The sequence below is a fragment of the Phoxinus phoxinus genome (assembly GCF_949152265.1).
Source record: "Phoxinus phoxinus genome assembly, chromosome: 6".
Taxonomy (NCBI): domain Eukaryota; kingdom Metazoa; phylum Chordata; class Actinopteri; order Cypriniformes; family Leuciscidae; genus Phoxinus; species Phoxinus phoxinus.
The window spans coordinates 17,314,844-17,342,364 of record NC_136881.1 but is presented as its reverse complement, the minus strand read 5'-3'; the positions used below and the strand labels follow the sequence as shown (position 1 = coordinate 17,342,364).

Here is a 27,521-nt window from a genome sequence, read left to right as displayed (position 1 = left end):
AAGAAAATTGTGTTCGTTTAGCAAGGTAGAGCAGATTTTACAAGACACCCATTATTGTGATTTTCATGCTACGTTTTGGAATGATCCATGTGGACTGCACACTGCTTAGTTTTATTTTGTGTAGTTGTCATCGGTTTAACCACCACACAATTGTTTTGGACTAAATATAAAGTCAATATAATGCATTTTCTGAAGACAGCTGACATAAAATAAAATACAAATATTAGATGTAAATTTGCTTAAGATTAAGTTCTAAAATTATTAAAATACAAAAATAAATATAAATTAAAGCTACATATAAATATCAAGAACTAATAATAACAAAATTACTAAAAAAATTATTAAAAATATTAAAATATATACATTTAAAAATACAATAAATAAGCTCGTTTAAAATACGAATAAGTAGCCTAGTATAAATAATAATAATACAATAAAATTATAATAAATAAAATAGTAAAATATGTTTCTGATTTATTTTTGAGTTGGTTCTGTGGTTACTGTACAATGTTTATTGTTTCGTCGGTGTTGGCATTGTTATTTTGACCGCTAGGAGACAGACATGCTGTGGCTCCAGTATATCTACTGACACACACGTCCTCTTCCGGGTGTGTTTGAAAAGACTTTCACTGAGCTGTGGAGGGACTCGCTGATATCGAATGATACACACAGCAACTCAAACTCAAGCCAAGATAATTTTTATGAAAAGAGCGGTGCAACAGGAAAGAGAGCAGTTGTAATCTGTGTGCAGGTGAGTGCTGTTGAACAGAGTCAACTGTTGCATCGGTGCTCATGAATGTATGATGGCAGTCATGATGGCTTCAGTTGTGCAGGGTTGATCCTCTTCCATGAGGAAAAGTAACTTAAGGAAATTCAGTATACCAAACTGTCGACTTGTTTTATATTAGGTTCTAATAATTTCACGCCTTAGATGAGGAGGCGAAAAAACTGAATGTCAACTCTTGATATTCCTTATAATTCAAATGTGGTATGATTAATGAAGGACGCATCGTAAATATAAAAGCGGTATAGAGAGTAAAAGGGCATGTTTATTGCATTTTGTAACAAGTAACTCGACTGAAGTGCTCCAGGCAAAGGAAGTAACTCAATAGCAACTTAGTTACGTGCGGGTACAACAGTGAGAGATTGAATTCCAGGAAGGAATAAGACAATGCCATTAATTAAACAACAAAACTTGTGTTCATAAAGAGGATGCTTTTAAATATACACCTTGTTTTGCTTTTGTTTGTAAGTGTTGTGCCGTTGCTTAACATTGGAAAGTAGAAAAGCGTTTACGTGTCCACGACGCGAAATAACGAATCCTACTATGGCAAAGGAATTGTTTATGAATATTAATAACGTCATGTGACTTGATGGTCCAATGAAGAGTTTAAACTAGCGTGACCTAAGTGAGATATTCCAATGTGAAAGCCTTCGCCGTAATAGGTTTCTTAATTTCTTGTCCATTTTTTTTTTTAAAGGAACAGTGGGCTTCTTCCTACAATTGTCTGTGGCCTACTTTTACCCTCCTTCTATTAAAACTAAATGCTTAAATTCTAAATATTTTATTTCAAACTCGGAATGAGTAAATTACACTTGTACAATTTTCTTGTACAAGATATGAAAATGAACCATAGTTTTATTATAGTAAAAGTGAAGTAACCATGTTTTGGGGCAAATTGATTAGGCTACCAGTAACCAGTTTTACCACAAATTCCATGGTTTCACTTGGTTAGTGTAGCAAAATCATGATTACCATAGTTTAACTATAGTAAGCATTGTTTTATTTGTAGTAAAATCATGGTATATATGTATGAATGGTTAACCAATCTTCAAAACTAGGACACATTTGCATGGCAAGCAATAAACATAAAATTGGACTTACTGTAAATGACACTGGTGAGGCAGCATGATAATAGTATGAGGTTGCTTTGGTATTGAATATAATTTTTATATTGTTTGCTGCATGAAAATATGTAGAGAAGACATAAAAAATTAAAGAACATTTGAGCCTTCCTTTGTAGAAAACATCACCATGTGTAACTGGAGCTTCATTATACAAACCTTTTACACCATTTTCTAGGTTAACTCAACTCTTACTGATACATGAGCATCATGAGAGAGTCTCTGTGTGCACAGACATAGATACATAAAATTAAATTTCAATATTCATTCAGATGCATAGCTTATCATAAAAGAGTTTGGCTAATTCTATTGGCTAGAATTTGGTTAGAGTTTGGCTAGTTGTGAGTTTAGTCTAGTCTATTTTATAATTTAAGTCGTCCCTTATTAAACTTAATATTTTGGATGTGAGTAGTGTAGATGGTGGATCTTAGTCACTAGTCTCTGCTGTACAAAGTGCTGCAAATGTATAAATTTTATTTTTAGGCCTGAATTTGCATTTCTTTGTGTAAAGGAATCCAAGTAGCAGTCTACAGTTTATAAGAAGGACTGTAGTTGGCTTTCTGTCAAAACACATTATCTAAAAGCCAAACTAACATTCGACAGAAAGGTGGTGCATACACTGTATTTAGATTTTCTAACCCATCTTTTGCCAGGTCTGAATTTCAGCCATCAGCATTGGCTCTTGGTCATTGACCTGTAATAATTACAGGTGGTTTGTACTTAAAGTAGATGTTTGTTCTGTGATGTATAATGGCAGAACCCCTCCCTGAAACATCAGCCTCTGTGGAATTCTAACATTTACTTGAATTCAGCACAAGAAGGGGGAAAAACTTGGTCAGTTGCTCATATGTATGTTTACTTTCAGGAATGTCAGAAGCTAGTTTTGACTCGGAGAAGAATGCTTCACAGGATAATCAATCGGACCCTAAAGAACAGGGCCTCCAAAATACTGCTGAATCTCTGAGCCAATCAGAGGCCAGAAAAAACAGCCTGGATGAAACACGCATGACTGAAATTGACATCAGTGAGAACAAGGAAGTTGGAAACCACAATAATACTCTTAGTAAGGATGGTGATGAAGATGAGGATTCTCAGGCCCACAGTAAAACTAGTGGAATCATTGAGGATAATCGTGATTCTGAAACAACGAGCAGTGTGGCGACAGAAGCTGAAGTGAAGGTGACCGTAATGATATTGTGAGACCTGTAGCTTGGCTTATGCTTAATCTCGCTCATACATGTTGCTGTGATTTCAGGCATGAATGATTTTTCATAAGTGGGAAATATAAATATTATTTGAATCAGCCAAATTGTCTGTGATTTTAAAAGAACTGGACCTTTGCCTGAATGTTACAGCATTATGAAGCATCTTTCTCTTGTTCTATTTCTCTGCGAGGTGTCTTTTACTCCTTTATATGGGTGATGGTGCTTTTTTTTTTACCTATTCTGGTACATTTTGTTTGGTCGTTGCTGTTATTATTGCATTTATTTAGTTTAAAGACTTGTCATTGCCATGCATTGTGTTGATGTGATGCACTTTACACACTTTTTGAAAAATCAAATAATCATGCTCTTTATTTCGAGAGAGAGGATGTATAGTGTAAAATATATAGGTATATTTACTGCAAAACGTCATTCTAGTTTGTCATGTATTTTTATACATAACCCATTCAACTATTACTGGTCGACAGCCTTTAGCCATAACAAAAAATAATTTTAATGTTGTGCATCCTTGTTTTGGAATAGTCCAGTGTCAGTGAAATGATCTGCTAGTACATTCCTCTAAATGTAACCATAATACATTTACAGTGGAAACCTAGCAAAGAGCTGGCACTAATACGGATCTTCTGAAAATGATCTGCTAGTACATTCCTCTAAATGTAACCATAATACATTTACAGTGGAAACCTAGCAAAGAGCTGGCACTAATACGGATCTTCTGAAATAGTACAGTATTTCAGCTTATGCAAATTGAAAAGTGATCTTTAATCATTCAACAGCATAAAACTATCTAACGTTTAAGTGTAAATTTGCCTATTTTCAATCCGCTTTGTATTCTTTCAATGTCGGTAGTATATGTAAATGAACAATCTTCTTTGTGTTAGCTGGGCAGAAAACTACAGATTATACTTACTTCCACATATTTGTATCCCCACCCAATGGACAGTCGGATTGACAGAGGGTTATTATAACAGAACAGTTATTATCGTCTTTAGTCTACTCTTAAGACGGAATTATGGTAAAAATGAAACATTATGGTAACAGCTTTCCTCACCTTTATGTGACTGTGTTTTGCTACGGCGGTTTAGCGGAACTGACAGAACGGCAGTTTCTTTCATTTTTGTCCCCTCTGTTTGGCCTAAAACACTGTGTTCGTGGTCATCATCCAGTTTGAAGTGTTCACTAAAAACACTGAGGTTTTTCAGATTTTCCGTTGCATTGTTCTCTCCGTATATACGTTTTTTGCAGCCTTTAGCCACAGCCTCCAACATGCTGGATCCTTTACTGGAAACCAAAAGTAACTCGCTTTATTTATTTATTTTAAATTGCACCCGGGAACAATACAAGTCAACACCATTGTGACTAAAAGTTTGCTAAGAAGTATTCCCTATTAAAGCTAGGCGGTATTTGGCGTATCCATAGCAGACTGGTGCAAATGGCCTTGTACGGCAAGTCGGCAACATGCCCAGTGCACTATGGGTGCTTTTCTAACAAACTGACAGCAGGACACAGGGATGTGATTTTTCAGTATTTCCGACCTTAAAAGTGTGACCCACGTAAATTGGGGATGAGGGGGGTGCTGGTTACTGTATGATGATTGAAATCATGAAATAGCCTTAAACAATTACAAAATATAATCTGCAAAATGCATTTCATACATTACATCAAATACATTTCATGCCAGGATTGCTTCTGACAGCACTGCACAAGTTCACGGTGCCATCTGCGGGACACCCTTAGCATGTTGGCCAGGATTTAAAGCACTAAATGTGAGTAAAAATCGCAGTTGAGACTTACTCCCCAGTTGCCCTGTAACTTTATTATGAATTTTGACTGCATGATTGTGAGAATATGGTGTAGTGCGATCCTCCTATCGTAACGGTCTGATGTAATTATATAAATAAATAGTCTTACGCGTTGCAGTTCATTTTCAGTTTCTGAAAAAGCTACTCTGCAAGTGTTGTTGCTTATAAAATGCTTAGTTGTGGCCTAATGGTCAGACTGGTAACCTGAAGGTTGTAAGTTCAATTCTCAATACCTGCAGGAAATGACTGAGGTGCCCTTGAAAAAGGCACGTAATACCCAATCGCTCCCCGGGCGCCACAGCAAAAATGGCTGGCCACTGCTCCGGGTGTGTGTTCACGGTTTTCCGTGTGTGTGTGTGTGTGTGCGTGCGTGTGTTCACTGCTCCTAATGTAATAACTTAACTTGGATTGGTTAAACGCAGAGGACAAATTCCGTGTATGGGGTTACTCGGCCTTCACGTCATGTCAGTTTTGTCTTTTGTCAGCTAGTCACATGCCTGATTACTGCACTTTATCTGTCAGCATGATTGAAATAGTTATTCAGCCTATCCTGATAAGGAAATGTTAACTGACTCTGAAAGGTTTGCTTAAGAAAGAAACCTATCTTTCGTTTTCTTCAAGCATTTATTAGACCTATGTCGCTTTTATGAAGAGATCATGATAACCGCCTTTAGAATGTCTGATCAGATTGCTGTTGTTTCTGTAGCTCTCTTTTTTTTAATGTCTCTAAGCAACTAAACTCTAGGGGACTCTTCTGCTGGGCTTGACACTGTTCATCAATGCTGGTGACAAACTGCAGCGTTTGGAAATAAGGGCTTTTAAAATTGTGACTGCAAAAGACAATACAGATTTGAATCGCTTGTGGAGTTGTTTAAAGAAACCAGTGAGAGCCACAGTTGTCATCTGATTCATCTGAGAGAGTTTAGAGTCACTGTCCTCCTGGCATGATGGCATCAGGTGGCTTTGAAAGATTCATGCGCTGTTATTGGACACTTGTGTGCTGGTTTCACTGGCCAGACAAACAAGCGATCGTTCTTTAAGATTCAAATCACTGAGCCTTTCCGCATAACAAAAACCTTAATAGCCTTTTTTTTGTAGTTACACATTAAACCACATGCAAGGACACTGTAAAAATAATGCCGTTTTAAAATAAGGTGTTATGTTGCCAGCTGTATTGCATTCGTAGTTTGCTTTCATTTGCACATGTAACTGAAGTTGACTGTATTTTATGAAAATCAATGATCTAGCTGATTTGGGCTTTTAGGGAGGAAAGAAAGCGCACAGATCAATCGGAGCACCCTTAGGTCTTGTTTACACCTGGTATTAAGATGCGTTTTGCTCGATCGGATAAGAAAGTTAATGTCTTTTGTTTTACTCCTGGGCACAACAAATTCACTGCGCTGCCTTAGGAGATAAGTAGGTGATGACGCTAAATACTAGTGTTGTCAAAAGTACCGACTTCGGTACCAAGTCGGTACTGAAATTTTAAAAATGTGACGCCTTGAGCGCTGTTGAGCGTAATCATCAACACCTCTGATTGGCCATTGTGTTCACGAGCTCATCGGATATGTCTGTGATTGGCTACAATGATCAATGCATGGAAGTGTTTGAAAGTGTTTTGAAAGCAGGAGCGTTTGAAAGCAAAAGCAGGCGTCTATCAGCGCTAGTGGATCGATCCGCTGATAGACACAGATGTAAGTTGCAACTTGTGTGATACAGTGCTTAAATACAGTAGTAGCACATCATCTATGCATCACCTGAAAACGCGGCACCCGCAAGCCTCTTCGGAGCTGTCATTTTCTTAAATGAGCCGCGGCAATGTTTCAAATGAGCTTCTAATGCTAGACAAATTCCTTTATTTTCAATGCTATCACCTTGTACCCAAACCATTTAGAAACTAAGGAGCCATTTCTCCTCTGATTACATACAAGCTCCTCGGCACCGCGTTTGCGGGACTCATGTTTCGCGCTGTAGGGGATTTAAAAAAAGTGACGTGAGTGGAAGGGCGGCGCCGGGGTGTGTGTGAGCGAGAGGCAGAACGGTGAAGAGATGCGACAGAGTTGCGAAATTGCAGATGCGGCTCGAAATGGCTGTTATTTCAAATAGCGTAACATATTTTAAACTAATCGGTTAACCGGTTTCAACGGCTAATGAGGCTCGGTGGTCGGTCAAGAAATCTAGTTTTCGCCATCCCTAACTTGGGTATGTGGTCCAAATCCGATACGTATCCGATCTTTTGAAATGCAACTTCAGTCTGAACGGCCAGGTCACATGTATCTGACCTGCACATCATTGATATGCTACAAACGTCATAATTCTGCGTTGAAGTAGGCGGGAATGAGAACGGTACGATAGCACGCATCTGTTGCTAGCCAATACACTCCAACTCCAACGTGTTTCTGCACTGTTATGGGCCGCCGCAGACGTGTCTCTTCCCATGACAAGAGTTAATCGAAGGCGCTCACAAACATAATCGAAGGTGGATCTGGTCATTCAGAAGTTACTGATGAATTCTGTATTAGTGAAGCCACTCACATAAGTATCCCACCACTCCTGGCTGCGACTCCGCACCCACACGTTTCTCTGTACCGACGTTGCTACCACTGCTCCACAAAACGCCATGGCCAAAAACCTTGCTCTCCTCCTTTATAATTTTCTTCTTAAAACGAGAAGATTGTAAATGTGCTGGCTCCGTTGGGAAAATAACTTTAATATTGCTAAACAAGCTCCACTGTTGACATCCATGTTTTGCTACTTCCGCAAACAACAAGTGACGTCGTTGACCGTTGAGTACTCTTCTGCGCATGCGGGTCACTTCTGGGTCATTTCACGTTCACACAGGAGATCACAAAAGGTCGCATTTAATTGGAAATGTGAACGGACTTGAAAAAAAATAGAATTTTTTCAAAAAATCGGAATTGAGCATTAAGGAATTGAGCATTAAGGAATCGGAATTGAGCCCTGCAGTGTAAACGCAGCTTTAGTCTCCACTCTCACTTCTCCATCGTGTCCATGGTCATTTGTCGGATTGGGTATGGTCGCTATAGCTCATGTGTACCTGGATTGAGTGATCAGATTTTTGAGCGTAAAAGTGCATGAAGTGACCAAGTGTCCTTAGAAACTCTTCTGTCTAGCTTGTGTCATGTAAAAACAGCCTGTGGACTTACTGTAATGCAGGGAACTTCAGCTTTTATCAGAGCGTTTAAAGACTGTCCACAAAGCTCATTAGCAATCTTCTTAGCCACTTGGCACAACTTTCTAATGCAATGTCACGTTGGCTTTATCTTGTTAGTAAGTTTTCGCCTCCTATCTCTCACATTCTCTCGTCAGTGTACAGAGAAGTTCGATTTTATTTATTTATTTGGTGTAACTTTACAATAAGGTTCCATTTGTTAACATTAGTTAACTACATTAGTAGTTGATGTTAATTTTAATATTTACTAATACATTACTAAAAAGTTTTTTTTTTATTAAATAACATTAACAAAGATTAATACTGTAACATGTATTGCCCATTGTTACTTAATGTTAGTTAAGTAACAATGCATTAACCAATGCTATCTAATGTAACCTTATTAGTGTTACCATTTTTTTATGTGTTTTCTTCCCTTACAATGAGTCCACAGTTGTTGTTGTTTTTCCCTTTACAGAAGTAAAGTTGTAGAAGTAAAGTAAAAATTGTCCCTCACTTGCAGGTTTTTTTTTCAGCTTGTCTTTCAAATGCAGATAGGAGCTGAATTGAGGTTATCCAGGGAAATCTGTTAGCCTATGCTTAACTCCACCATTCATCACGTTGTGCTTTAGTTGCTAGGATATTTTATTTTATATACACAAGTTATATTGAACATTAGAGTCAGCTGGAAAGAACAGATATATATATATATATTCCTGATCCCAACATTTTTAACTGCAGTTCAAACTGAAAACAATGATCACCAGATGACAGTGAAGTTAGACTTAGCTATTCTCCCTGTACCTGATGAATAAATGAATGAAGGAAGGAAGGAAGCAAGCATGCTACAATTATGTACTACTGTACACCCAAAGCGCTTTACAATCAATGTCAGGGTTCTCTTCTCAACCACCACCAGTATGCAGCATCCACTTGGATGTTGTGACTGCAGCCACAGAACAACAGCGCCAGTGCGATCACCGCACACCAGCTATAGGTGGAGAGGAGAAAAAGTGATCAAGCCAATTCAAAGGATGGGGATTATTAGATCCCATGATTGATCCGGGCCAAAGGAGGGAATTTGGCCTGGACACCGCGGTTACACCCCTACTCTTTACGAGAAGTGCCATGGGATTTTTAATGACCACAGACAGAGAGTCAAGAGTTTTAACGTCTCATCTGAAGTAGGGCTGCACGATATGAGGAAAAGCTGCGATGTGCGATAACATTGTTTAATATTGCGATGACGATATTACTTGCGATAAATGTGATTGTTAACTATAGCTACTGTTCCCATGTCTTAGTGCTTTAATAGGTTCTTTGCGTGATAGGTCAAACGTTTATTACCTGCCTGGTTCAGAATACACGATTTTAGCGCGATTTTGGCACGATCCGTTTGATGTATGGGTGTCGTGGAGATTCGTAATAACGACAACGGGCGTCGGGACGCAAGATTCGATCGTGTCATCTCGTATAGTGTGTCATAGTGGGCGACAACCTACGTCGCGTCTGCGATGCTTCACGACAGAAAGACTATAGCATGTTTAATTCTTTAACGGTCCTCCACGACGGGTTGAATATGTGAGCGAGGCGAGACGTGAGTGCAACAGTGAGTGTGTGTGTGCGCCAGTGAGCGTGGGAGCGTGTGTGTGTGTGTGTGTGCGTGCGTGCGTGCGTGAGTGAGCGAGCGAGGGACAGTGAGTGTGTGTGTTTGTGTGTCTGTGTGTGCGAGTGAATGTTTGCGAGTGAATGTGTGTGTGTGACGGCACGCGATGACTGGTCGGAAAGCAACGTGTTGTCTGACATGTTTCTTGTCCACGACAAGATTTTAGGAGTCAAAACCGTGTAAGTTAGTGCTAATCTGAACCAGGCATTATTCATCGTGTCAGGCTGTCTGTTGCGATGTGTTCATCGCGGGAGTTCATATCGCGATGACGATGAAAATTCGATGTATCGTTCAGCCCTAATCTGAAGAATGGTGCTTGTTACAGTATAGTTTCCCCATCACTATAGTGGAGCATTAGGACCCACACAGACCACAGGGTGAGCACCCCCTACTGGCCACACTAACACCTCTTCCAACAGCAACCTAGTTTTCCCAGGAGGTCTCTCATCCAGGTACTGACCAAACTCAAACCTGCTTGGCTTCAGTGGTCAACCAGTCTTGGACTACAGGGTGATATGTCTGTTATGAGTTTCTTATTCACTAATAGTTATAATAGTTATTCCAATATAATTCCTTATTCCAAAGCAGCAGCTGACCTGATCCATTTTGTTATTTATAGCTGTATTTTCTTTGCTTTTGGTGGTGCGGTTATAACTACACAAGCCCCGACAAGCCCCTGTGCAAAGCTTTCTGGTGGTGGAAGCGCTCTGCATCTGAACTCTCAGCTTAACCGCTTTAATGTTGTTTTCATGTCCTAGTAATTGTGTGTCTGTGTAATGTGTATTGAAGGTGGCTATGGCAGAGGAGGCCCACAGAAGCCCAGCTGCTCAAATCTCAGTCACCAGAAACGGAGAAGCAGACAAAAGTCACGAGGAAGTGTTCCAGAGGGTAAGACATCCTGCATAGAGCAAAACCAATTTTTTTAAACTAACAATGGTGCCATTTGAACACAGAATATTTGGAGATGAATGTTTCCAAGGTAATGATGACACATAATGAAAATGACTTAAGTTGACTGTGTCTCATGACTGTACTTCCTAACAAAGAGTAATTGAAATAGCTCAACACAACAAATGTTTCAAGTGGTTTCCCCAAATTTAACTGAAAATGGAACTTTAAATGATTCTGCAGTCTCAAAATTATTCAACCCCCTGAATAGAATCCATCACATCAGCACAAATCTGCAAAAACAGGTCTTGTCTAAAGCACACCTGATGCAACTAATGAAAGGCTTCATTAGTTGCACCAGGTTTGCTTGAGCTAGAACACATGAAATATAAGGAACAGGATACAAAAAGATAACTGTCATGGGTGGTTACTGGCAGACAGATGAGGACGACGTGATATCCAATTCAAAAGGTATTTTTAACTAGAGGACAACAGACAGGCAAACAGAGAGCAACACACCATTAATATTGACAACACCGGACACTGAACTCAAACAGAACCGAACATATATACAGGTGTTAATGATGGTGACTGATGAGTGCACAGCTAATCGTAATTGGTGTCAGTGACAACAAATGAGTGACGAAGGCAGGTGATGACAAAACATAACGAGAGTGTGAAAGACTGTTCCCCTTCCTGGAAGGCACGTCCTCTTGCCATGGTGACGAGGATGACGAGATGGCAAAGGCTTGGCAAAATAAAAGACAGGAGGAGGTTATGGAGGTCGACGGCCGACCAGGAGGAGGATGAACAACAAAGTCCAGGGTGGTGATTAAAGGTGGAAGACTCCGAACCCTCGACATCCACCAGCACTCCCTTGGCGATGGATGGTTTGGCTGGCTCACACACCTGGTCATTCGCGCACTGCTCGGGCTCCGCGGCGATATGGTCCTCGTCGCTCTTGTGGGCGCGGGCTCATTCATCGCAGTGGGCTCCGGTCGCTGATCCTCACCATCTGGGTGGTTCTGGATGGGGAGTAAGGCTGGCGGCATCCTCGACAGTGAACGCAGATCCGCAGGATTCCAGCACCCACTCCACATATGACGCAAAGCTCCCTCGAGGTACCTCCTCGGACAACTGTGCACGTGAGGTGGCGTTTAATGCGACATCCAGGAATGTGCACAGGCAGTGTTCAAGGGAGCGTTCAAGGCACATGAGACATACTGCTGGAAAGTCCATGGTGCAAGCAGGGGTGAAAACAGAACAAAAAAGAAAACTGAAAAAGACCATTTTTACACACGCATTCACTTGTTTGGTCCGGTGTTCTCTCACAGGTGGTTGCTGGGAGATGAGGAAGACGTGATATCCAATTCAAAGGTTTATTTAACTAGAGAACAACACGCACTTAATATTGACGACACTGAACTCAAACAGAACTGAACATGTATACAGGTGTTAATGATGGTGACTGATGAGTGCACAGCTGAATGTAATTCGTTTTTCGTGACAACAAATAAGTGACAAAGGCAGGTGATGACAAAACGTCCATGTGGTGTGAGAGTGTGACAATAACAAAGGCACTAAATGTGTCTAGAGACACCGTTGGAAGCATAGTTTGCAAGTTCAAAGTTAGAGAGATTGTCGTTTCTCCCGCCACCTGCTCCTCAGACTGGACGGCGTTCACATGGGTTGCCAGTTTGAGCACATGCAACAGGAAAGAGCGCAATGGACAATGCAAATTGGCAACATGCAGTATCACAGACCAAAACAAACATTCCAGCCTGGAAACGCACATTGCAAAGTAAAATAACAGGCTGTAGTGTTTTTCAGAGAAACAAGTATGTGTACTTAGCATGTTTCCTCAATATATGCAAACATATTATGGTATTTATGTTTTAGTAGAGTGAAAAAGTTACATACAGAACCCTTAAAAGGAACAGTGGTTACACAACCTAGACGGGACAAAAAAAGGAAGCTATCAATGGCTGCAACCAGATTTCTGAGAAGGCAGGTTAAGAAAAACGATTATGTGACTGCGAAAGACCAGCAGCAAGACTTGGTGGCAACAGGCACTGAGGTTTCAGCTTGCATACTACATGCATGTGGTTTACATGCTAGAACTCCAAGACGTACACCACTACTGACCCAAAAGTACACGAAAAGTGCTCAAAATCATATAAATAAACCATAGAAGTGTTGGGATTATAGAAGTTTCTGTTCTGTGGAGCGATGAAACAAAACTGGATCTTTTCGGCCTGATGGATCTGCAGTATGTCTGGAGGAAGGAGAATGAAGCATACAGTATGCTGAAAATAACTCTGTTAAGCATGGTGGTGGCTCTGTGATGCTCTGGGGCTGCTTTGCATCATCTGGCACTGGAAACCTGCAGTGTGTGAAAGGCAAGATTGATTCATAGAAATATCAGGAAATCCTAGGAGAAAACGGCATGTCGTCGGTGATGAAGCTGATGCTTAGGCGTCATTGGATCTTCCAAAATCTTCCAAAAACCTTCTCTTCTTGGACAATGATCACAGTCGCAAGCATACCTCAAAATCCACCAAAGCTTGGTTGCAGAAGTCCTGGAAAATTTTAGAGTGGCATCAGTCAACTGACTTGAACCTAGAAAATCTCTAGTGAGATTTGAAGAAGGTGGTTGCAACATGCAAACCCAAGAATATTACTGAACTGGAGGTCATTGCACATGAGAAATGGGTTAAGATTCCTCAGAAACGCTGCCAGAAGCTGATGTCTGGTTATAAATCTCGTTTGCAGGAGGTCGTAACAGCAAAAGGGTGTTCTACCAAGTACTACCAAGATGCTTGCCATGAAGGGGTTGAATCATTTTGAGACTGCAGAAGTCATTAAAACTTGCATTTCCAGTTTAGTTTGGAGAAATATTTGTTTTGTTGAGCTATTTCAATTAATTTTGTTTGATTTGTTCATTCCAAATCAAGCTGAAGGTCTGTAAATTGTCAATAATTTCAATTACAACTACTGTATATACGGTTTTTCTTACATTGAAACTTTTTTGGCGGCCGCCAAAATGATTTTTTGTCCTGCCAATTTTTTGTGATGACTGTTGCGCTTGTGACAGGGAGCATGTTAACAGATGGAGAATGAGCAAAGAGCCCTTTCTCTCCCGCTCGCGCACTTTTGTCTTCAAACTAAGACAGAAATGGTAAAAGGTCGGAAGACAGAATCTTATGTTGCACGTGGCACATTCTGATAAATTTTTTCCTGAATTCCCGCAGGCTGTGAAAAATGTTTTGCCTCTTCTCTGACAAGCGTTCCACACATGCAGCTGACATAAACCACACGTTCAATAATCGAAACTAAAAAATTATCTTATTCAGTGATGAAGTGTTTTCTGTGTTGTCAAATCTTTTGCGATGTCCTAACACCCGGGATTAGCACACAACACATCCACGTCCGCTAGTGTCTGATTTGTGACCTAATGACTCCTTTGAACCAATTCATTTTAATGAATGGTTAAAACAAGTGAGCTGTCCAACACTGAACTCACGAGACGTCACTGTCTGAATCGGTGTATAACAAATAATTTACTTAGAACACCTCTGAACTGAGAACGTAAGTGTGCTTACCTCATTTAGCAAAAGTGGTTTGTAAGATTTAGCCTTAAAGCTGAACTATGCAGGGTTTTTTTTTACCTTAACTAAACCGCTTCGGAGTCATTGGAATGGTTATATAATTTTTTTTCGGGTTGAATGGTGGTCGTCTCGCACCCCCCTATCTCCTGTGAGCAGAAAAAACAGTCTTGCAACTTTGGGCCGGCCGGCCGCAGCATCAGGAAGTATCGCGTGATATCAGGTCTCGCGATCTAACAAATTGCTTTACAGCAAAAAAAATCTGCTAAAATTCATTATTCATTATTGCACTCCCTCACAATGTTCGAACCCGAATGAAGTTGTTTTTAAGAATGTCCCATCCCATCCGTTGATCATCTAGCCTCTGGTATTTTGAGAGTCGCCAAGTTTTTCGACAGTGTTGTCAAATATCTATTCCGAAGCTGTAGGGGGAGCTCTATAGAGAAACCTGCAAGCAAAAAGCGAGAATACAGCAAAGAAATTCCTGAAACTGCATAGCCCTGCTTTAATAATTCACAGCAATTTCAGGTTATTTATTGACAATGTGTTATAAATTGAATAATTTGATTTTATATAAATAAAAATAATTTGAAATTGAAAATTGAAAATACGCTCAATGGAAACACGTAGATTTTGCAAAAATTCCCATTTATCGCGCAAAAGTTTTTACGCTTGCTTGAGGTGGTTTTTCAGGCAATTCAAAAAATAAATATTTCGCAAAACTGCAATGGAAACAGTTTTTGTGCATTTACAGTCACCCACGAGACAGAGTTGTATTAAATTCATAAAAGACAAAAGAATTACAGGAATACTGGATTCTAAACCTTAAAGAAATGCCACAATCAAGAGCTTGAAGCAGAAATGGGAGAGAAACACCTCATATGTGCCGCTCACAGTATAAGAGTCTTTCCTAACCATTAATTCTTGGATAACACGCCTATGTCTCCCGTTAATAATAATAATAATGTCTAGTGTGGTGGCTGTGATTATATAAACCTACCAATGTCCGTTGCCATGATTTTTTTTAAATGACTTATCGCGAGAGGAAAAAATTACATTTTAGTCGCATAACATGAACATACATACATAATGGAAACGCTATCATTCCGCAATAGTTTTGTATCGACAATTAGAAAAAATTGCAAAAGTTTTACGCAAATCTGTAATAGAAATGTGGCTACTGGTGGTGACAAGTATAGGTGTCTGATAATTGCATAGCCTATAACAGACACAGTCCGGAAGAAAATGAAGGGCCAAAAAAAAAAATAGAATGAACAACTATGTGTAAACAATGAGGAAAACAAACATCATAAAGAGATCATACATAATATGAGATGTCAAAATAAGATAAGGAAAATCATAAACTGTTTCATTTAATTTATTTTAGATGTATTGTCAGTATTGGGCTCGCACATCATGTGGGTAGGCTACTTTTTACTGTGTGTGAATGACCATGTCCGTCACCCACCACCAAAGACCAATTTTGACCCAGGAAAAAAACAGCTATATAATATTATTAATATAATTTATTTTTTACAAATAAATGTAGCACTTCTCTCTTTCTATAACTAACCAATGCACAGGGTTTGAACCGTAGTTGCTATTATTGTATGTTATGGATTATGTTGGTTTGCCCAGCCTCACCTTCAGTTTCATGGATCCGGGTTAGGATTTACTTTGAGCTTGACTTCTTTTTATTAGCTTCATAAAAGCGTGCCAACATCCAGCCAGCCAGAGAGCTCATGGTTGAATATTTAACTAAATGTGTGTCATGTCTATGACAACAGTCTATATGCTAGGCATTCTTCACATTAAACAGAATTATTAGACAACATGAATCAACAGGCATCTCTAAGCACACTCAAGGCCAAAAGGTTTGGCAGTGACATATTTGTGTTTCGCAAAGTTTGCTTAAGTTTTTGCTGTGGTTTTGATTCACATTGTTTCTAGATTATTGTGCAGAGTGATAAGATGCATTTTAAATAATTGGAAAAACTTAATTGGTCAAAAAAATGTGCTTTATCACTACCCAAATTATGCTTCTGCTATGCTTTTTGGCCCTAGCACGAAATGAGCAGCTAACATTATATTACTAATCATATCATCAGCACAAGTACTAGGGAAAGTGTGAACAAGTACTAGTCAGGTGAAATCACATATCATTCTGATTGGATTATATAAGTGATTGTTATAAAAGGAGGGTAGAAATGCCACCAATCATTGTGTTCTTGTGTTGGCTATGGTTACCTCACAAAAAAAATGTGCAACCATCATCGCATGCATCAAAAATGCCTCACGATTTTGCATCTGAAAGAACCATTTACCTGATCAAGAACTTGCATCTGAAAACACGGAGGCAAATACTTTTGGACAACGGCCTGGTGTAAAGAGGGGCAGAAAAGAAACCACTTCTCTCCAAGAAAAACATCAACGACAGACTGAAATTCTGCAGAATTACAAGGATTGGAACTTCTGATGAAGCCCCCTTCCAACTGTTGAAAAATTAATTGTCCGGAGAAGAGTTGGTGAACGCTTCCTGTCCTGTGTCATGCCAACAGTGAAGCATCATGAAACCATGTGTGGGGTTGCTTTTCATCCAAGGGAGTGGGCTCTCTCACAATTCTGCCCAAAAACACTGCCATGAATAAAGAATATTATCAAAATGTCCTGCAAGAGCAACTTCTCCCAACGATCCAGGAACAATTTGGTGATGATCTGTGGATTTTCCAGCATGATGGATCACCATGTCACAAGGCAAAAGTGATAATGAAGTGGATCGGAGATCATCACATTGAAAGTTTGGATATGTGGCCAGGCAATTCCCTGGATCTTAATCCCAAAGAGAAGCTATGGTCAGTCATCAAAAGGCGAGTGGACAAGCAGAAGACCACAAATTGTGAATTTTTTGATCGCCATCATTTGGCCCAGAAGCTGATATTATTAATGGCATAGCGAATTGCAGAGGTTATGAAGAAAAAGGGTCAGCACTGTAAATATTGACACTTTGCATCTATTGAATGTTTTTGCCAATAAAAGCCTTTAAAACTTATGAAATTCTTACTTTCCAGTATACCATAGAAACATCTACAAAAGAATCTATAAATCTACAGCAAACTACTTCACACCTTCATGTCACTGCCTAAACTTTTTGGCCATGACTGTACATATGGTACCCGTTTAAACGTTTCACACAATTTTAAAGATGCCTTGCACCTCTTTTAACCCTGTGTTATAAATATGCATTTGGTGTGTTGCCAAATGTATACACTGTGAAACAATGGTGCTAGAAAGATGCAGCGAGTTGTTAGCAACAGACAGCCCATCATACATTAATTAGTACTTACTTCATTTAAATATTCATGAACTTTGTACAGTCACAGAAACTTTCACAAATGCACAATGTATTTAGTTTCAGTGTCTGAGGAAATAAAGAGCATTTTGGTGTAAAAGAGAGACCCCATAATATTTTTTTAGCACATATAGGGTGATTTAAAACACACAGAGCAGATTTACTTGGCCACATTGACACTGATAATATACCCATTGTAATTTGTCATTTACCTCATAATATGCAAATAAGAACATTAACCCTGAGGTTACTGAGTTAGACTATTTTAAGAGTGAATGTTTTGACAGCTAAAAATGAGATGGAAAAATGGGAGAAAACAGTATACTCTGAAATTGCTTTGTTGTGATATATTTCTTGAGTGTCATTCATTTATATTCTTGTTTGTTGTTCTCTTTTATTTCTCTCAAGGATGTGCCACATAATATCTCCTCTGGACCAATCATGTCACACTCCCAAAATTCAAATGAAAACTATGCAATGACTGAGGGAGTGGTCCAAGTGGGTCCATTCACAGGTATAACACTAAGCATGCATTGAACATGAATATCATTTGCATTTGTTCTTCACACAAATACAAACAATGACTCAGCATGCTACAGCTGACTAGTTTGTTTGCGCACAAACGTATGTGCTTTCATAAGATTACATCAGATTGGCAATTCGCTCAGAGATGGACAAAATGTTAATCATTTAAAAACACTTCCTCTCATTGTATTAAATGAGATCAGGCTGGATAGAGCGTTATTATTCAGTCATTAGGTATCTTCTCACTATCCGGTTTGTCTAATTTTAAACCCACATTTGTTTGTCTGTGTTTCTCTTTGTGTGTGTTGTGGAGAGAGGGAGAATTTGAATTTGAAAAGAAAGGTGTCCCTGTCTCATTACAGAGTCGTCTGTGATCTTTCTTTTTTTTCAATCTGCTTTCCCCTTTCATTATTTCATGCTCATTTACTATGTGAATTAATTTGTAGGACAGAAACCTGGCAACCTGTCATTAGCTGGGTGTAATTGCTGACCACCCCTTTTTATTATTTCCCTTGTCACTTGTTAGCTTAGTAAGCTATGGAGCTTGTTTCATCTCCTTGCTGCAGTATCACCTACTGGCGATGAAATCAATTTGAAGCATTTTATTTAAAGGGGCCATATTGTAAAGTTTTGTATCATTTCAGATTTCCCCCTGATGTTTATACCGTACTTTTAAGACGTCCATATGTAAACAAGTCCTGTTGTTATGGTCGTAATATCCGACAGTTCATGTTGCTGAAATCAAAATAGTAATTTCTGAGTACACAATAGGGCTGAACGATTAATTGCATTTGCGATAATTCCGCGATATGATAAAACACTTTTTCTTTCTTTCTTTTTTTACCGCAATTGTTGCGATTACACTCTGGTCACGTGACACATTATTTATGTCATATTGTGTTATAGATTCTCTCTCCAGCGATTCTGGATCGATTCAGAGAATATTAGAATCGATTCTGAGCTTAGTTTTAAACACAGATGTGTGATGGCGCTGCTCTCACACACGCACACCACTCGTACCTCCCGTAAAATAATATTTCATAAAGTTCAGAAAAGTTTAAGCGAATTACACGGACATTTAAAAGGCTTCATTGCACAGGATATGCAAGCTTTGCTTGATGTTACTCGCAGTGCGTGGTATCGCCCGCCGGTATTTTACTTACAAATGCTCTATGAAGGCATCATTTATGTCTTTAGGAATACAGTGGGCTTATATAGTAAAACTTTACCATATATAGTAAAATAGAATTGAACTCACTGACAGAAGGCTGCTTTCCTCTTCAAATACTCAAGCACGCTTTGTGAAGAAGAGCGCTCGCGCATGTGGCTGTGAGAAATGGAAAAAGTTTGGATAGCCTATATACACTTAAATACTGATATATTAAAAACTAGTAAATAAAAAAAAAGAGGAAAAAGAGTGCTTCTTTGTTTATTGCTTGTTATGTGTTTTTATGTTTTAAAGCTATATTAGTTTATATAGCCTATTTAAAATTCTTAACATGCAATTGTTTTAATAAAAAATAAAAAAATAAAATTATTTTTTGAAGTGCTTATAATTACATATGTAATTAAATAAAAAAGATTTTAAGTTTTATTAATAAGATTAAGAAAAAAAAAGTAGATAAACAATCGTTTTGGAATCAGATCATGAAGTGCCTAAAGATTCACATCCCTACTATACAATTTTTTATTGGTGACTGGCTGCAGTATAGGTCTTCATGTAGTCGAATGCGATATGGGCCAAACTAAAAAAATCCAATCACATAAAAAAAAAAAAATACAGATGGTTTCTTTCATTTTAGGTAGTATTTATCACACAAACCTATGTTCAAGTGTTCGTTTTCCCAATAAGTTTGGTTTTGTGCCCTGTACACATTGTACGATTTTGGCCTGTCCCAGACAAAAGATGACCAATCGTGGTGATTTCTGTGGTCGTGGCTCCTAAACGGTGGTCCTACGTCGTACAGTGAGAGAGGTTCAAAGGTGGCCTTTTTCACAGTATTGCGACTAAAGATAGTGTCAGAAATGTATCATGATCATCTCGCAGTGTGTTTGCTGCTACGTCTACTGACTAGCCAATAAAAACACAAAATGAAATGGCGTATCAATCAACGCAACATGGCGCCGCTAAAACTAAAACTACTTACCTCAAGCTCCATTTGCAAAATTGGCATGCCAAGTTGGCCTCTTTTCCCTTGCCATGACCGCGTGTATATTCTCTTCTTTCGCTTCCTTTTTTTTTCAGTGCACATTAAAAACACAATTGCAAAAGTGCGATTCATCTTGCTTTATTTGTTTACCACTAGCACATGCTGTTGAGGTTTTATACTAACTTGTGTCGTAGCCTACGATTCAAAGTGTCATCATCATACAGTCTACATACAAGTACATCAAGTATGAGTAGTGCTGGGCGGTATGACCAAAAATTTATATCACAGTATTTTTCAAAATATACTCTTTTTTTTTTTTTTCAAGCTTGACTGGGTGTTAACCACATTTTCTACTGATTGAGAGAGGAAATACTGCAGTAGATTGACTTAGAATGCCTATTTTACTGGCATGAGTGAATATTTTAGAAAAACTCCACACTAGTATTAATACAGGTTTGTAAAGTTTACAAACAGCAGGAGGCGCTGCAGGTGTCAGAAATGGCGGTTTCCTCTGTAACGGCTCATAAACGCTGCGTTATCTGGAAAGATAAAGAAAGATTAAATGAAAATAACATTGACACTTTTCTAAAAACAGTCAGTTCTCTTCAAAGATACATTCATATAAAAAAAACCTACGCCACGTTTTTACTTTGAAATGTTTAGTGCTAAATGTTTAGTAATGTTTATTCAACGATGTCAAAGCCTTTTGTAAAAGTATTTGTGGCGGGCAGTGTTGATATTGTGAACCAATGTTTGGGAAACACTAATATAATTTGACCGCTATCAATTAAAGTTTAACCTATCCATCTTCACCATCACACTTAGTAACATACAGCTGTGCCCTCACCACAGTGCAACAGTGAAAAGGGACCCCTCTCAAATAGTGTCACGCCACGTTCCCAACGTTGTTTAAGCAACATGCTCTGTGGTATTGCAGTAAATTAAAAATTAATATCATAACAAAAATAAACACCGGTATTCAGTATGAAACAGTATACCGCCCAGCACTAAGTATGAGTATAAGAGGGACCTTGATGCCGTGGCTCCACCATTTTCTACAATGGAAGGAAGTGGAGACGCACTGTCCATCTTTTTTTACAGTCTATGGTTTAGGTGTTGATTTAAACATTTCTATAGCATTTCTCATACATTGCTTACTGCACCTTTAATGTGTCATTCCTGAATAAAAGTAGTATTCTTTCCAAAAAAAAAACGAACTGACCCTAAACTTTTGAATGGTAGTGTAAATGTGGGTGGTCAATTTAATGCGCTAGTAGTTTTGATACTATTACCACGCTCTGGTTTACCTGTTTTTGCAGCATACTTTCCATAAACAACAAGGCCAAACAATCAATACATTCTTTTTACTTATTCATTAATAAATACATTTTTTGATAGATGGACATTTCCCCCTCTGTGGCTGTATTTTACAAATAGTTTTTCAGACTCGGTGTATAAATGATAAAAATTCATCACTGACCATTTTTAGAGTCGCCATTCCAGGCCACCACACCTACAGTTGTCCCCAGTCCTGCAGCAGCCAGCCGGCTAGCTCGCAGCATCAGCGATAGTCAGGTGGAGACACAGAAAGGTACCACATACTGTAACAGACGACGTCACGCATGAATCTGCGTTCCTTAAGCTCTCCCTTACTAACGCCGCACTGTCAGTTTCAGACTATACCATCATAAAGACTTTATTCTAGTAGATTCCAGTGATGTCTGTTGAAATGTTCAATCTTCAAGAGACATACAATTGACATCACTTCCTGCTTTTGAAATGTGTCTTGCAGCATTCATTAGATTGGCAGTGTTTAAATTTATGATAGTGTTCTTTCAAACTCTGTGATCTCCAGACCTGTTCTCTTCCTTATTGTTGCTTCCCTCTTTAATAACGTGAAGTCTTGGCTCATTTATTCGTGTTGGCTGACCACCCTGTAACCTTTTGCCTTCCTGACTGATCACAAAAGATACAGACTGTTTCTCATCAATAATTTCCTATTTTTCCCCTTTCAGGACTTTAATGCAAAACAATGCACTGCTTTTGTCAATTCTCACGGTCTCTGCCGCCTTCTGAAATTTTAAAAGAGACTCTTACAACTACAGTCTAGTATTAGTCTGGTCCATATTTCAATCGGTTTTTATTTATTTAAATTTTTTATACTATTTTAGTTTTTGATTTAATATTTAGAATTAGCATTTATTTTTAATATTTTCACTTAACTTTAATTTTAGCTTAATTTAGTAATTTTATTTTTGACAAAATTGCTATTGCCATTTTTAATTTCTTAATGGTTTTATTTATTTGTATTTCAGCTTTAGTTTGTTTTATATCAGCTTTACTCTAATTTCCATTTTAGTTTAGGTTTTTCATCCTAAAATTTAAATTATTTTATTTCAGCTTTATTTCAAGTAACAAAAATGTTTCTTTATTAATTTTAGATTGTTTTAGTTAGCGATACCTACGCTGTCGTGTTTTATGTCAAATGCATAATTATCTTGAATGCGGAGTTTTCTCTACAGACTTTTGATTGACTTGATTCAGCCAATCACCAGTCATTTTATCACATCAGGTGACATATTTTGCCAGTGAGTCACAATAAGAGTAGAGGGATAACATACAGTAATCACTGTCAGTAAACAGATGTCATTCTGTCATTAGGTGATATGGGAGGAGCAGTAGTCCTTGCTGATGACATGAGGAGTCCTGCCATAGAGAAACTGGAGCTTGTGAGGAAGTGGAGCATCAACACTTACAAAGTGAGTGATCCCTGCCATGCTGGTCATGAAGGTGTTCAGTCTCAAGCATCCATGTGTCAAAAAAGGCAATCCAACAATTTCTCAGTCCTGCTCCCCATTATTCTTTCCATCATTTCCTGTCCTCTCTATATTATCAAAAAAGAGACAAAAATGGGACAGGGTTTCTATATCTCCCCTGTGCCCATTGTAGCCTTGTGTATATATATATATTCATTTTTTTTTGTTAATTTTATACCCTTCTCTACAGTGCACTAAACAAATCCTGTCAGAGAAGTTAGGTCGCGGCTCCCGTACGGTTGATCTGGACCTGGAGGCTCAGATCGAGGTTCTTCGTGAAAACAAACGCAAGTACGAGCATGTTGTCAAACTGGCGCAGACGCTGTGCACTCAGCTGGCACAGATGCTGCAGACGCAAAGACAGCTAGGTGATGCGTTCGCTGACCTTAGTCTCAAGACACCCGAACTACATGTAAGTATAAAAACTGTTCCATCTAATGTTGTATCTGCTATAGCCTCTTGATTTTAAATAATATGTCATCAGAATCAGTTGTTGAGTTTTCATAAAAAATATATAATAATTATCTTATAGTTTTTTGTTGTTGTTCTAAATAAGTACTTTTTCACAGTAAGTGATTTTGCTATATAAATTTGGTTATAAAACATGAATACACACAGTTTAACCGTGTTCTCACACTTGGTTTTCTGTCAGTGGTCTCAAAGTCAATAATCTCAGATCATCTCACAAATATTCTACAACAATCTTGTTTGGTTTTTTTAAATGGCAAAACAGTACTGTTTGAAATGATACAAATAAAAAAACAGCAGTGCTCGCTTTCAGGTTGTCAAACTATATATTTAGGTCATGTGATAAAAACTGATTACTCTGGTTAATACAAAGAGAATACATGTTCTCAGCAAACCAAATTATTATTATTTATAGTGTGTGTCTATATGAGATAAATGTAATATATCAATAGAAAATAGCCATCAAACAATCATTTCATAATTGTGACATTTGGTTTGAATCACTATAATACGACACAAATTCATCTACAGTATGAAGATTTTCAGCTTTTATTGATAAAGAAAATTGCAAATCTGACAGTATAACTGGATGCCTTCCTAAGGTATCGTTTATTCATGGACTGTTTTGGATACACTTTGGCATTGCTTTTTCCAGAACCACCACAAATACTAAATACTTTATTACTAGACTATAACCAGAAAGTGCATTGGTTTCTTGGGGAGTACCATTTTATTTGAATTACTTTATTTGCAGAGAGGGGACGGTTTCATTGTTTTATTTGTGGTGTTTCACTGTCTAGCTGTCCTTTTTTGTGCGCTTGAGTTTTATTGTAGACAAATAGGCATTTCATCTCAGTGTGTTTTATTTATTAAATTGTATTTCAGGAGGAATTTGGCTACAATGCTGAAACCCAAAAACTCCTGGCGAAAAATGGAGAAACCCTGTTAGGAGCTATCAACTTCTTCATCGCCAGTGTTAAAACTCTAGTGGATAAAACTATAGAGGACACCCTGATCAACATTAAGCAATATGAAGCAGCAAGGTCTGAATATCTCTTTATAAACCACTGTATGCTACTTTTATATAATATATTCTCATTCTGTAAGGCATGTGTTTTTTTTTTGGTAGGATTGAATATGATGCGTACCGCACAGATTTAGAGGAGCTCAATCTGGGTCCACGGGACGCCAACACACTCCCCAAGATTGAGCTGTCTCAGCAACAGTTTCAGATCCACCGTGAAAAATATGAAAAGATGCGCAATGACGTCTCGGTCAAACTTAAGTTTCTGGAGGAAAACAAGGTAGGTGAAATGTATCTTGCAGTCAGCTGCATGTAAATAATGTCAAGTGTACAGTGTCAAAGTTAATATGGTGGCTATTCAGTATGTGTTGTGCTACTTCCCTCTTTTCTAAACCTTCTAGGTAGTAGCAGGTTTGATAGATTATTCTGTACCTACAGTGCTAATGTTAGCAAAGTTCAATGTCTTCTTGTAAACAGGATGCTGATGTTTGTGATCTTAAAAAACTAACTCTGAAACAACCTTAACAACACAATGGAAACAACACATCACACATTACAGAAGTAAAATATGTTGCAAAGGCCATTTCAAGTTGACTAATATATCCTGTTGGAAAACAAAGACAAACTCAAACTGATTAAGGCATCTTTATTATTCAGTTGCTGTCAGATAAACACAAAAATGTCTGGTTAGCGCTGCGGTTGTCTAGGCTACTCCAAATTTGCCAGGCATGTTTTAGGAAATAATCAGTTCTAAAATGTGAGGTATTTTCAGTAAAAATGTTCAATACATGTTTTATTGTTGTAATATAATTGAAATAGTTGATATGTCTCTTATTCTCTTTTATACTGATGATTTTTTTCCCCTTCTTCAGTACTTTGAGTTCTGAATTACATTCTCTGGGTGTGAGTCACTGAGAGTTTTCATTCCCTTTTCCTCAGGTAAAGGTTTTACACAACCAGCTGATTCTCTTCCATAACGCCATCGCAGCGTACTTCGCAGGCAACCAACAGCAGCTGGAACAAACCCTTAAACAGTTCCACATCAAACTAAAGTTACCAGGAGGAGAAACCCCCTCTTGGCTGGAGGAGCACTGATTGAGTCCGCATTCCTGAAATATGTGCACTCCTAAAGGAAACCAAATCCCAAAAAAAAGCAAAAAATATTTCTATCACTCCTTTCCCTTTTTACTCCTTTCAGGACACTAAATCCTGTCAATAAATGTCTAAGACAGGAAACTGTTTGACAAAAGAGATAAATATTTAGCCCCTCTCTTTTATGTCTGACTTTACACTTGAAGTTTAGTTTTTAAAATAAATGCTTTTTCTTTTGACAGAGAGTTTGCACTCTCTTGCACAACAACAACAAAAACAATCTTGTTGTTTTTGAATCAAGTTACCAGCACTTTATGGTATACAAAAATACAGACAATTTAACAGGAAGCAGAAAGAAATGGAGCACCCTGTGAATGTTGTAAAGCCTTTAAAATAGTTTTTCCACAAAGATTATTCAAAATCAAATTGGTCTTGAAATAAAAGCATCACCAGTCTGAGACCTAATTCTAGACGTCACTTGTGTCCAGCTCCCCTATCTCTTAAGTAACTGCATTTTTATATTGTCATCAAGTACAATGGCATAAATTTCCACACTGCCGCCTTGAACTGAAAGGTTGGCCATTTTAGTACAAACTTGAAGTTTTGCTGTGATGCATTTACTGTTCCTCACAATTCAATTTAAAAATGGCAGGATAATAGGATGTTATAAATGCTCAATCTTTGGCTTATCTTAAAGTTTACTAAAAAATGTAAAGGGAAACTTTTGTAGATTCCATGGGAAGGGGATGGAGCTTCATTTCTGACTTGATGTGCCTTGCTCTTTGTCAATCATCAATTTTAATCATCTTCAGTGTTGTCAGGAGTTGTGGAAAACAAATGTACTCCCATTGCTATCCTACAGACTATAGAATGGACCAATAAACACAGCCATACCTGTATGTGCAGCCGTGGATAATCACATGTGCGTACACGTAGACCAGCAACCTTTATTTAACTTGACATTTACATTCTGTGATATCTTTCTTTTTTCTTTTGTTTCATTTTTAAATGATCTCTCCTTGCATTCCGTGTCTTTAATAACTAAGCCAGGAGACTATTTTGTACAAAATGTAAACCAAATTAATTTGACATGAAATACCATGTCAGCTGCCTCGGCTGTTTATATCTGTTTGGGGTTTGTTGTTCTTTCTCTGCGCAACTTTTTAATATATATTATGTATAGCTACATACATATATATATATTACACATGTTAAAGGAAGAAGAGATTTTCTAAAGCATTCACTTCTGATTATTGTAATAAGGGTCCAATAAATTGAACTCTGTAAATGCACAATTATAATGTTTTAATAAAGATTAAACCAACTCAGATGCTAACCTGGAAAAGCCTTAGATTTGGACATTTAAATAAATTCTGCCATAGTACTGTATGTAGCTGGGGGGGCGGGAGAATGAACAAATTAATATAAAAAAAAAATACAAAATAGGGATGCCAAATAAAATGTTATGTTTTCAAAGAATTCAAAATTAGCCTATGTAGTTTAATCTTCCAGACTTTAAACAACCTCACACCTGGTTTTCACCTGTTCTTGCCTCCTTTCATTTGATGAACTACCTTTAGTTTATGTGTGACTTTTCAGTTCTGTCTTACCAGCAGACAGATAACTGTACACTAAATGTATGAGAACTTGCTGACACATTCATAGACACATCTATATATTTGTAAAATCGTGTATTTTACCTTGGGTATAAAGAATTTTGCTGTGTGCTTTTTTGAGGATTTGTTGATAAACAATGGACTGGGTGTTTAAGGGCAAAAAAAGACTAAAGTACTGAATGTTGAATTATGGGAGACAATAATAAAATTTCATTCTTAA

General features: G+C 38.1%; 1 protein-coding gene across 4 annotated transcripts; it reads left to right on the top strand.

Moving 5' to 3' along the window:
* The first annotated feature begins 502 nt into the window (after positions 1 to 502).
* arfip1 (ADP-ribosylation factor interacting protein 1 (arfaptin 1)) lies at positions 503 to 27,521 on the top strand. 4 transcript variants are annotated; one of them, XM_079615584.1, is made up of 10 exons: positions 525 to 751; positions 2,771 to 3,084; positions 10,558 to 10,656; positions 18,019 to 18,124; positions 21,775 to 21,876; positions 22,947 to 23,044; positions 23,292 to 23,513; positions 24,455 to 24,612; positions 24,699 to 24,873; positions 25,533 to 27,521. In XM_079615584.1, the coding sequence occupies exons 2-10, from the start codon at positions 2,773 to 2,775 to the stop codon at positions 25,686 to 25,688; spliced, it is 1,428 nt and encodes a 475-aa protein (XP_079471710.1). In that variant the 5' UTR covers positions 525 to 751; positions 2,771 to 2,772; the 3' UTR covers positions 25,689 to 27,521. The 4 variants fall into 4 exon arrangements, with proteins under 4 accessions (XP_079471711.1, XP_079471710.1, XP_079471713.1 ...); XM_079615585.1 differs by lacking the exon at positions 21,775 to 21,876 and having other exon boundaries at positions 503 to 751; XM_079615586.1 differs by lacking the exon at positions 2,771 to 3,084 and having other exon boundaries at positions 559 to 751.

Excerpts from the sequence above, each read along its gene's own strand:
- arfip1 (XM_079615584.1), top strand. The coding sequence starts at position 2,773 with ATGTCAGAAGCTAGTTTTGACTCGGAGAAGAATGCTTCACAGGATAAT. Across the intron at positions 3,085-10,557 it reads CGACAGAAGCTGAAGTGAAG|GTGGCTATGGCAGAGGAGGC; the intron begins GTGACCGTAATG and ends TGTGTATTGAAG. Across the intron at positions 18,125-21,774 it reads CCAAGTGGGTCCATTCACAG|AGTCGCCATTCCAGGCCACC; the intron begins GTATAACACTAA and ends GACCATTTTTAG.